This window comes from Periplaneta americana, chromosome 2 (assembly GCF_040183065.1).
Source record: "Periplaneta americana isolate PAMFEO1 chromosome 2, P.americana_PAMFEO1_priV1, whole genome shotgun sequence".
In the NCBI taxonomy this organism is placed as follows: domain Eukaryota; kingdom Metazoa; phylum Arthropoda; class Insecta; order Blattodea; family Blattidae; genus Periplaneta; species Periplaneta americana.
The window spans coordinates 7,823,412-7,836,420 of NC_091118.1; the positions used below are offsets into that span (position 1 = coordinate 7,823,412).

General features: G+C 35.2%; 1 protein-coding gene across 1 annotated transcript in view; it reads right to left on the reverse strand.

The window, feature by feature from the left end:
* LOC138712401 (pH-sensitive chloride channel 2-like) overlaps positions 1 to 12,736 on the reverse strand; it is a 99,698-nt gene extending 86,962 nt beyond the window's left edge. Inside the window, exon 1 of the mRNA XM_069844171.1 lies at positions 12,569 to 12,736. Within this exon, the coding sequence (XP_069700272.1) occupies positions 12,569 to 12,711 (143 nt within the window). The 5' untranslated portion in view covers positions 12,712 to 12,736. The remainder of the gene's footprint in view (positions 1 to 12,568) is intronic.
* Positions 12,737 to 13,009: the final 273 nt, after the last annotated feature.

The window sequence follows — 13,009 nt, forward strand, 5'->3', positions numbered from 1 at the left end:
TTTTAGAAAGGTATTCATTTCGGAATAATAATGCATTGCAAATTTTTGTTGCTCTCTATCCAAAGAATAAGCTGTTAAAATCTGCAAGTTATATTACTTCCACCCTGTATAATACAGGAAGACTCTTTTATTAATGAATATATAAATAGGCCTAAAAAGTTTTATAATAGTCTAACCATCTCTATATTTCTCAAACAAACCAAATGCATTCCACTAAATGACAAAAAGGCAGGGATAGATGGGGCAGATAAAGTTACTAAGATTCATGTTATGATAATAAATTATTGGAAGGAAGCTCACTACCATAGGATATAATTATGTGCCCTAACTCTGATGATGATGATGATGATGATGATGATGATGATGATGGAGACAATGATAATGAAAATGATGATTATTGCAACGATGATAAAGGGATGAAGTAATGAATGATTTAGAAAGTGGTGATGATAACAGCTAAAGTATTGAAGAGGCGATGATAATGATGATCTCGATGGTGATTATGATCATGATGTTGACTATAATGATAATGATGATGATGATTATGTAAATGATTATGCTGATAATGATGACGACAATGGTGGTAATGTCCACGATGGTAATGACACTAATGACGGTTATGGTGGTGATGATGTTGAAAATGATGATGATGACGGTGATGATTGCAACGATGACAGTAATATTCATAATGATGATGATAATGGTAGTAATGATAATAATTATTAAAATAATGATGATAATGAAGATGATGATTTTTAGTAGGTTATTTTACGACGCTTTATCAACAACTTAGGTTATTTAGCATCTGAATGAGATTAAGGTGATAATGCCAGTGAAATGAGTCCGGGGTCCAGCACCGATAGTTACCCAGCATTTGCTCATATTGGGTTGAGGGAAAACCCCGGAAAAAATCTCAACCAGATAACTCGTCCCAACCGGGAATCGAACCCGGGCCACCTGGTTTCGCGACCAGACGCGCTACCCGTTACTCCACAGGTGTGGACTTTGATGATGATGATGATGATGATGATGATGATGATGATGAACATGGAAATTTGTCCATCAGCATTTCATTATGTTAGAACATCATCGATAAGGAAACACGAATTCTTCTCCATACAGAAACTTTCGCAATCAATAATTCTTCTTAGGCCTGCACTCTAATGATACTGAATATCTCCTTAGACAGAATTTATGGGGTTGACATTGCCTTCCTTATCAGAACAGAGAGATTCGGCCATTTATAACTATAAAAAGATGTTCGACTTAAGAATAGAATAACTGTCTTAACGACCCCTACGATCAGGCTACCCTTCTCACATCTCTTCTTTCACCTCAAAACGAACATTTATTTAGATTCAATGTCCTAACATTAGACAGTTTTTGCCGTAACATGTATCTTGTTACCGTAAATTATGTCATATGACCGAATACTGTAAGTACAATAGCGGGGTTTGTCATAAAAGTAGTTTTTGTCCATTCATCTGTCACCGAATACAATAAAGACAAGGAAAATGGAAAAAAAGCATACATTCCGCATATTATCGATGATTAAAAAACTACATTAATACTTAACATGTTTTTAAACATCAAATTACTTACTTTGGCAGAATTTGGACACACTTCGCATTTATCGCGATTGCGAAAATCTACCATCTTAAATAATTATGCTTGTTTATTCATGTCATAATTACATTACACCGTGATAAGCTAAGATCATTGTTGAATTGTTGTGGAGCTGTTTTATTTCTTGCTTTGTACGTTACATTACTTTCGTCTTTAATGGAAGAAATATTTTTATTTTATATTTTACTTTTATACTTACTTGCGTAAAATTTGCAGTGTCAGATTTCCTCCATGTTTTGATAAGATGATCCATGTACTCTTTTATGGCTCGCAGTGAGAAAGGTTTTCCAGTTGCAGTCACTGTTTCCTCATGAATATCTTTCCACAGATTTAAGTTTTCATAGGGATTAGTTGCAATTATTTCACACATTAATACTAAGTCATCATTAATGTTGAAACGTAGCCTTTCCTGCGCCATTCTGCTAACGAAAAGTTTCACGATAAACGCATGCGTAGAACATCGTTCATATGTCTTTACTGTTTACCGTAAACGAAAACCAGTCTGGCAAAAACTGTCTACTGTGATTCCTTATTCATGAACAGCAATAAAAAAAAATCTCAATCTATATTTTTTTCTACTCACCATTGAAATTCTTCTCCCAAATGATTGGAGGTAAATAAAATGGTGTAAAAATATGCTGTGACAGGATTTTAAATTTAATTTTGTAATTATTTTCCTCAATAACGCAGTTTGAAAATCTCTATCTCTTTGCATAACAACAATAAAACTGAACAGCTTATCATCTTTTCACGATAAGCATGAAAAAACACAAAAGACAGAAGCTAAATTCCGACTGAAATATATTTTAACGTGATTCTGTGGCTTCAGCTCAGTTTATCTTCATTGTCACGTATTATTGCGTCAGTACCCAGGTTTTCCAGTAGCTTAAACATGTCCAATATCAATAAAAGATCGCTGAGCAAGATTCAAGCCGTAGCCTTCGTTGCTAATTCATGGCCAGGGCCAACGATTGAAACTGAGGGGGCTGAGGAAAACAATTGCTTGCTCGAGGTGTATAGGAAAACTAAGCCCCGTGATGTACCATGCGACCAGGAAAATATTACATTGTAACAGTACTGCACGGTGATGTACTGATGTTAAAGAACAGTTTATATTTCAGCAGATAATGGCTATGCTTATCAGAAAAATATGTCAAAATACGAGCAACATGTCACCATTTACACAGGCTTTCTTGTAATGAAATTGACTTTAAAGTTGTCCACATGCACTGACAAATGTGAAGGCTACTTTTTTATCTCTCTTCATTAATTTTAAAGATAAAGGAGCTGTGTACTATGACACAATTTATTTTAGCATGCATAGGCACTAAAAAGTTTATTTAGGCCTATTATGTATTTAGTAATGAATCATTTTTCAGATTCACACGCACACAGATAACAGCAGTGTGTATGTGAAGTTATAGTGGGATTTTAGATTACCGTAATATGATTGTAACGAAACCATTAAATCAATGGCGGGCATTCCTGCGGCATTGCCGCAGTGACGTCAGACCTCAGCGAAGCATCAAACTTACCCCCTACCTTCCCCTTCCCCCACTCCATGAAAATACTGCGCGTGTACGTGGCGGATTATACTGGATTGCTGTACTTCGGAGCTTCATTAGTGATACAATGTCTTTCGCAGAATCATATGAATCGAGAGGATATCACACTTACATGAAAGGCGGTTCTTTCATTTCTCATGTTTAGGATCAGTTACAAATATTCAGGACGTGAACTTAAATAAGGCTACATTCTTAAAATAGATCACCTGTTATACGAGTTCAAAGAACACAGATTCAGTGATTTTCAAAGGATGGAGAAAGATTTCAATATTTTTGCCACTCCTTTTCATGTTTAAATTGAAAATGTTATCCCAGAATCGCAGTTAGAGGTACTGGATTTGCAGAATGATGGCTTCTTGAAAGCAGAATGTGAAGGTCTACTGGGGGCTAAAATTTTTTAAAAGATGTCCAGTACTACATATCCACTGCTTAGACAGTTTGCTTCAAAAATAATGAGTACCGTCATTTCCCATAACTATGGTCCTGGAACATAACTATTGTCCACGATACAACTATTCAAATTTTGTACTCCATAACGTAGTAGGCTACCTCGTTTATCTAGGCTATATTCTTGTTGTACTGTAAGTTTGAATTCAAGTCACTGCAGCTATCTACGAAGGTCTATGTTACTTCTACAATGATCTTTGAATGGTTCTATCGTGGACTATATTTATGGGAAATGACGGTATGTATTCATCAACCTACCAGTGCGAACAGCTGCTTTCTAAAATGAAATTTATAAAGTCCAGCCACAGATCCCGCTTAAGCGATGCTCATCTCCTTGCGCAACTGAAAATAGCATGCACAGATATATAATTCTCAATTTCGATGAAATTGCTTTGAAAAATGATTAATTAAATATCACGTGAATTGACTATCCTAATTACATATTGTAGGTAGGAGTGTAGTTGCGAAACTGTCTGTAAATCCGTCACTGCACTGTAGAGTGCAACCCCTCCCACAGTCTGTCTTGTGGGTTGCGTTCGTTTTGCCCACCACTGCATTAAATGAAAGCCATCTTAGATTTTGTTCTTTTCGGATGATATTTTAAAGGCTGGTTCACAATAAACTGGGAACGGAAACGACAACGAGAACGGAAATATTGTTAAAATACATATTTTAAATGTGAGAATTCACAATTAACTATTGTGAATCCTCACATTTAAATACATTTATTTTAACAATATTTCCGTTCTCGTTCTCTTGTCGTTTCCGTTCCCGGCTTATTGTGAACCAGCCTTAACCCTTCGCTATATTAAATATATCAATTCGTGTACATAGACCCTATTTTTTAATTGAGACTCGGAATCCAAGAGAGGCCCTATATTTAATCACTTTCAGAATTTATTTCTCATGCAAAATAATTTAGAAGCTTGTTGCCATGGTTATATGAAAGATGTAATGGAGATGTACTTACGAAACAAAAGAATAATTAGTCAGAGGCATTTTGTAGCAACAGCAAACACTTTTTTTCAATTTTCCAAAAGTTTGATGAAATGGACTTGGGCCCCTCTTGGATTCCAGGTCTCATTTCTATGTAGAAAACGGGATTAAGAATTTTGATGAGATGTTATGAACCAACCGTTTTAGGGTTCGAGAAAGCCACTTAAAAAGATCTCGACTTTGGGAACATTCATGTAAAAGGTTAAATGAGCGGAATGATTTCTAACAACTAATAATCTACTTCTTCTTCTTCTTCTTCTTCTTCTTCTTCTTCTTCCAATAGAAGAGTTGGGCTTTATCTCGTTACGAACTAAAGGTTCCCGCCATCTTTTCTTCGGTTGTCCAATATCCCGTCTTTCAACCAGTTCCTAATAAAATTCTTGCCGTGGTAGACAACCAGATGTCTTTCTTTTAATTTGACTGCACCATTTATTTTGATAATCTCTAATATTTCTACCATTACTGTACTACTAATAAAGTAAATTTAATGGGCATATTTTCAACTCGAATAAAGAAAGCGATTTACGAATAGTAAAACATGAATGAATCTATTTTTAAACCCTGAAGCGTGCCCCCAGCGCCACAGTTCTGAATTGCGTACGAAACTGGAATATGAAGAAAGAAAGCTGTGCAATTACCCCGGCAACATCGAGAATTTCAACACCGCAGTTGAATATCTACAGAGCATAAGCACAGTCTAGTATATAGGCTACAGTCACGAAGCTCAATACGTAGTAAATATGTAACCATAAATAGTTGCTAATCACTAGGATCGCTACTATCGCCTCATCACAGACAATGCGAAATAGTACCTGCACAGTCTATTGTTTCTAGTACCCTCATAAACTCAAGCTTCGTGACTGTATATACTAGACTGTGGCATAAGGTTTTCTGACTCATTTTAATCTTGTTGATTTTACTCTTTTCTGTACTTACTTACTTACAAATGGCTTTTAAGGAACCCGAAGGTTCATTGCCGCCCTCACATAAGCCCGCCAGCGGTCCCTATCCTGTGCAAGATTAATCCAGTCTCTATCATCATACCCCACCTCCCTCAGATCCATTTTAATATTATCCTCCCATCTACGTCTCGGCCTCCCTAAAGGTCTTTTTCCCTCCGGTCTCCCAACTAACACTCTATATGCATTTCTGGATTCGCCCATACGTGCTACATGCCCTGCCCATCTCAAACGTCTGGATTTAATGTTCCTAATTATGTCAGGTGAAGAATACAATGCGTGCAGTTCTGTGTTGTGTAACTTTCTCCATTCTCCTGTAACTTCATCCCGCTTAGCCCCAAATATTTTCCTTAGCACCTTATTCTCAAACACCCTGAACCTATGTTCCTCTCTCAGAGTGAGAGTCCAAGTTTCACAACCATACAGAAGAACCGGTAATATAACTGTTTTATAAATTCTAACTTTCAGATTTTTCGACAGCAGACTGGATGATAAGAGCTTCTCAACCGAATAATAACACGCATTTCCCATATTTATTCTGCGTTTAATTTCCTCCCGAGTGTCATTTATATTTGTTACTGTTGCTCCAAGATATTTGAATTTTTCCACCTCTTCGAAGGATAAATCTCCAATTTTTATATTTCCATTTCGTACAATATTCTGGTCACGAGACATAATCATATACTTTGTCTTTTCGGGATTTACTTCCAAACCGATCGCTCTACTTGCTTCAAGTAAAATTTCCGTGTTTTCCCTAATCGTTTGTGTATTTTCTCCTAACATATTCACGTCATCCGCATAGACAAGAAGCTGATGTAACCCGTTCAATTCCAAACCCTGCCTGTTATCCTGAACTTTCCTAATGGCATATTCTAGAGCGAAGTTAAAAAGTAAAGGTGATAGTGCATCTCCTTGCTTTAGCCCGCAGTGAATTGGAAAAGCATCAGATAGAAACTGACCTATACGGACTCTGCTGTACGTTTCACTGAGACACATTTTAATTAATCGAACTAGTTTCTTGGGAATACCAAATTCAATAAGAATATCATATAATACTTCCCTCTTAACCGAGTCATAAGCCTTTTTGAAATCTATGAATAACTGATGTACTGTACCCTTATACTCCCATTTTTTCTCCATTATCTGTCGAATACAAAAAATCTGATCAATAGTCGATCTATTACGCCGAAAACCGCACTGATGATCCCCAATAATTTCATCTACGTACGGAGTTAATCTTCTCAAAAGAATATTGGACAAAATTTTGTACGACGTCAACAAAAGTGATATTCCTCGAAAGTTACCACAGTTGGTTTTGTCCCCCTTTTTAAAAATAGGTACAATTATGGACTCCTTCCATTGTTTTGGTACAATTTCCTTTTCCCAAATAGCAAGTACAAGTTTATAAATTTCGCTATATAATGCACTCCCACCCTCTTGTATTAATTCTGCTGGAATTTGATCGATACCTGGAGACTTGTACTTTTTCAGATTTTCTATCGCAATTTCGACTTCTGTAAGCGTGGGTTCGGGTATAAATGGCTCAGCAGTTTGTATTTCAATTTCGTCCCGATCATTTCTATTTGGCCTATGTACATTTAGTAGTTGCGCAAAATAGTTTTTCCATCTGTTTAGGATTGATGGAGAGTCTGCAAGCAAGTCACCATTCTCATCCTTGATAACGTTTACCCTTGGCTGATATCCGTTCTTAAATTCCTTTATACCCTTATATAAATCTCGAATGTTTTTATTCTTACTATTTGTTTCTACCTCATTCAGTTTTTCCTTCAAGTAACCTCTCTTTTTATTCCTAAGTGTACGACTTGCTTCCCGTCTTTCATTGAAATAATTATCTCTCTTCTCCTCAACTGGATCCTGTAAGAATTTCAATTTTGCCTGTTTCCTTCTTTCTACTACCATGCAACAATCTTCATCAAACCACGGTTTCTTTTTCTTAGTTTCATAATAACCTATGCTCTGCTCAGCTGCAATTTTGATACTATCTCTGATATTTTCCCACACGCTATTAACATCTAATTCTTTCTCAACTTCGTCGGAACTTTCTAAAGTGGCAAACCTATTCGAAATTTCGACCTGATAATTTTGCTTAGCTTCCTCGTCCTTTAATTTCAAAATATTGAATTTAGTAATATTAACTTGTTGCTCTACTCGCTTGGCTACTGATAATCTTTCTCTTAATTCTCCAATCACCAAATAATGGTCAGAATTACAGTCTGCACCCCTGAAAGTTCGAATATCTACTATACTAGTATGTCTCCGTTTATCTATCAAGATGTGATCTATTTGGTTGTGTGTCAATCCATCTGGAGAAGTCCAAGTATATTTATGTATATCCTTATGGGGGAATGTTGTACTTTTGACAATTAAATTTTTCGATGTGGCAAAGTTGACTAATCTAACTCCATTGTCACTACTAATTGCGTGTAGGCTCTCTTTTCCAATAGTTGGTCTAAAAATATCCTCCCGTCCTACTTTAGCATTGAAATCCCCCAATAAAATTTTCATGTGATATCTAGGGAACTGATCAAAAGTATGTTCCAATTCCTCATAGAAGCTATTCTTTATATGGTCGTCTTTCTCTTCTGTAGGGGCGTGAGCATTTATAACTATGATGTCGCACCATCTACCCTTAAGTACTAAATATGATAACCTGTCACTGATAAATTCGACCTTTTTTACTGCTGATTTTATTCTTTTATGAACAAAGAATCCTGTTCCTAATTGGTGATTATTGTTTCCTTCCCCATAATACAACAAATAATCTCCTATTTGTGATATGCCATTCCCATCTAACCTAACCTCTTGTACTCCTACGAAGTCTATTCTATATCTAGCTAGTTCTTTTGCTACTAATGTTACCCCTCCTGTTCTATAAAGACTAGTTACGTTCCAAGTGCCAAATCTCAAATCCTTATTCCTTTGCTGTGGTCGTGCCAGAGAATCAGTCCTATTCCGAGGCTTATTATAGGGATACGTAATAAGCTGTTTTTTACGGTGATGGGTTGTTAGCCCTTCGCCCAACCCCCAAGCTGGAGGACCACCCCTTATCGGCTGTCCACGACTGCTTATTCAATATATTCGCAGCTACCCTCCATATCTGGAGGCCGTCTCCTCTATCCGCAACCTGAGGACGCGCCATGCCGTGGTGATAGGGACCCACAATACATGGCTCTTTTCTGTACAGATATGGAAATAAATTTTGGAGCGCAGTCTTGCGGTCTTTGGAAACAACATAACAAAATATAAATGTTTAATGCCCACAGCTTCCCTTTTTCGATCGATCGATAGTCATTCTTCCAGGTATACACCATGTTGTATTATTTATAATTATTATATTTTGTGTGTTTTCTGCTTTATGTACAGATACGGAATTAAAATTTGGAGCAAGTCTTCATGGGAGTCCACCTGTAGGCTATGTCGGGAACAATTTCACACGACTGTCCACAAGTAGCATATATACAGGGGCTCTTATTTACCGCACATGCGCAGGGTGTTGTAACATACAATAAGAGCGCTCCAAAATTTATTTCCATATCTGTACAGAAAAGAGTAAAATTCTGTTTCAAAAGTTCTTGGTATAATGAATACAAAAAAAATTAACAAAAATCGTCAGATTTAATAGACGAATCAGAGACAAATTATTCAAGAATCAAAGCTAAAACAAGTTGTTATATTTACAGTATATTTGTTTTTGTTCTGCCATTAGGTGTTTATTTCCATTTCTTTATGAGTACATTCATATAGCTACTTTATGTTTTTCTGGGTATAGGATAAAGGGATTTAACATTTCCATAAGAAAACAATATATAAAAACAATGAAGAAATAACTTAATCAGTGGACCACGTTTAGAAATTAGCAGGCTTTGACAATTTGTAAAACAAGTGAACATCGGACTTTGACTTAGCAACCATAAATGATTTTCTCTTGTTTTACAAATTGTTTTTATACATAGGTTTCTTATGATAATGTTAAATCCATACTTCATATACCCAGAAAAAACACGATATGTAAGAGTTGGTTTTTAAGTTATGTTAAACCTATGTGAACATAGTTTTGTATTTGTAGACATTTGTTTTTCGAAATACAGCTCTTTTTTATTTTGAAGTCATTGTCATTTCTTTGTTCAGAAATTGAGAGACAAAGACAAATTTTAATTTATAGTTTTACTCTTTAAATTTCTTGTGGAAAATCTTTATGACTTTAGGAGATTGTCATGAACTTTTTGTCAATTCTAGTATTTAAATGAAATATGTTGTTCATTGTAAATCATCCCCTGTTCTTATAAGTCATTTGGCCATCAGTATATTATGATAGGGTTTGTAATGTTGTACTGTATGTGTTACTCCTTCATTTGTGCGATATGAATTTCATATTTTGTTGTTTACAACTTCGACTGAAATACAGGAATTTTATACAATTTTCGAATAGCATTTATTAATATTGTGGTAGAGTGTTTTCGTCTCATAATTAGACTATAATTTTCCATACCTTAGTAGCATTTATACTGTTATATGCTTTTTCGAAATCGATTAACAATGGATAATTAGGAAGACTGCATTCGCAGCTCTTTTCTAGAATTAATTTTAAGGCGAAAATAATATCCATAGACCTATTAATTCAATCTTTTTTAATGGCACATTGAGTCTCTTCTAAAAGGTTTTATAATCACAATTTAGCCTGTTTTAATATTATGTTATCGTATAATTTTGGAGCAATTGAGAGTACTGAAAAAGTACCAACTCAAAGATGGCATCCAACCTCTGCATATGTTCCGAATGATTGGTACCATTTCCAATTCGAGTAGATATCCAAACCTACTCGAAATAGTCACACATGGAAGAACGGATTGTTTTTTGTTTGTTTATTTTTATAGACGTTTTATTCAGTAATGGATCCGAAGTTTTACATCTTTTTAAATGTAATTAATCTTTTTAACACATTAAATATTTGCTTAGCTCGGTTGTTGCCAACTTGACATTTTTAAAACAATTTTCCTTTCGAAAAAACTGATTTCTTAGTTGCTTATTTTTACGAATGCTTATATCAGTGTCACATTATACAGTAACTTCCCTCAATTTTACAAATTTGTCCATTATTAGTATAATGGTAACAGATTGTTCCGTTAAGTTTTGAAAATGTATTATTTCTAATTGTTACTAACATAATTTTATCGTCGTTTAGGAATAATAATTATTGTTTCTTAGCCCAAAAATGTCTGTCACGTGCTTCTACGTGTCAGATGTTAAGAATTTTCTGACTGTCAGCAAAATGTCGTTTATGAAGGAAGTTATGTTTTACCCTAGAAATGTCTGCCTTGTTGTTTGTTATCCATACCCCTCACATATTATATATTTTTTCTACAAGACCAGATCATTGTTACCGATATAGGCCTAGATAACACATTCAATATTTTTATTTAGAACATAAAATGTAGCATTCGCTTATTATTGCCAGTATGTCACACTTCAAAGAGTTGCGTGCTTTGCGAAAGAAAATGGTAGGCGTAATTCTTTGTTTGCAGTTGGTATTTTTGTCATAATGAAAAATGTTACTCCAACCATTCTATTTGTCATTCGCTGATAGCTGCCAATGACCGCCACACATGAGACATAATCCTACGTGTACATTAAGGTACTAACAGGATAATTGTTGCCAACTTATTTGTTTGTAATCAGTTGATTGTTACCAATACATTTTTAATATATTATGTCATAAAATTATTCCCTAACTGTCACTATAACTCTTATCCTAATATGCTCCAAAGAAAAAAGCATTGAGCATATGGGGCCCATAAAACCAATGCTTTTTTCTTAACGTGGAATCATCTATTGAAGGTAACATTTTTATTTCAGTTGAAGAACTCTCTATTCAGATGGTTGTTGCCAACATGTTTAATAGGCCTACATGAAGCATTGTTACCAAACCAATAAAATATTATAATATTCTTTGATTGTTGCCAGTAAGTCCAAAATGCCTTTAATCATAATTATTATTGTTGTCTATCTATTTAGCACATAAAGCATTGTTACCAAACCAATAAAATATTATAATATTCTTTGATTGTTGTCAGTAAGTCCAAGATGCCTTTAGTCATAATTATTATTGTTGTCTATATATCTAGTACATAAAGCGTTGTTACCAAACCAATAAAATATTATAATATTCTTTGATTGTTGCCAGTAAGTCCAAGATGCCTTTAATCATAATTATTATTATTGTCTATCTATTTAGCACATAAAGCATTGTTACCAAACCAATAAAATATTATACTATTCTTTGATTGTTGTCAGTAAGTCCAAGATGCCTTTAATCATAATTATTATTGTTGTCTATCTATTTAGCACATAAAGCATTGTTACCAAACCAATAAAATATTATACTATTCTTTGATTGTTGTCAGTAAGGCCAAGATGCCTTTAGTCAAAATATTGATTGTTGCCAATGTATTTCGTACATGAAGCAATGTTACCAAACCAATAAAATATATTTTTTTTATTATTGTCGATAAGTCCAACAAACTTTTAATCGTAATTATGATTGTGCCGATACATATAATACATGAAGCATTGTTATCAAATTCATAAAATATATTTTTCATTGTTGCCAACGACTTCAACAAGCCTTTAATCGTAATTTTGATTGTTGTCGATACATTTAATACATGAAGCAGTGTTACCAAACCAATAAAATATTGTCGATAAGTCCAACAAGCTTTTAATCGTAATTATGATTGTTGCCGATACATATAATACATGAAGCATTGTTATAAATTCATAAAATATAATATTTTTCATTGTTGCCAATGACTTCAACAAGCCTTTAATCATAAGAATGATTGTTGGTGATACATTTAATATATGAAGCATTGTTATCGAGGCCATAAAATGTAATAATGTAGTTTGATTGCTGCCATACACGAACCACTTTTCACTGAACCATTCGCTTGTACTCACGTCTTGTCCAGAGCCTCCTCTGCAGCCACGCATCGCAGGAGGCCGATCACAAAGACCGCGCGGAAGACAGACAGGTTGACACCACTCGCCATGCCGCCGGCACACAACTGAAGGCTGCTGCAGTCGGCACCACCAGGTGTCATCAGCACCCCCACCACTGCGACCGGCCCAACGATAAGAACGACCGGCCGCTGATTTACGAGGCGGGAACTTATAAGCAAGCGGTGCGAGGTGCCGTACTAAATACAAAGCGTTTTGTCTCCGTTTATTTACGAGCCATATTTATTGTCCTTCGAGATCATTATTCAGGCCTGCTGCTATTGCAGTCAACGGAATTATGTACTATTCCTCAGGGGTCATCGAAAGAGTAGGCAGAGGCCTAAAGCGCCAAATTTTTGTGGCGACAAAATCTATACTAATAATAAATCTGCAGCCGAAATT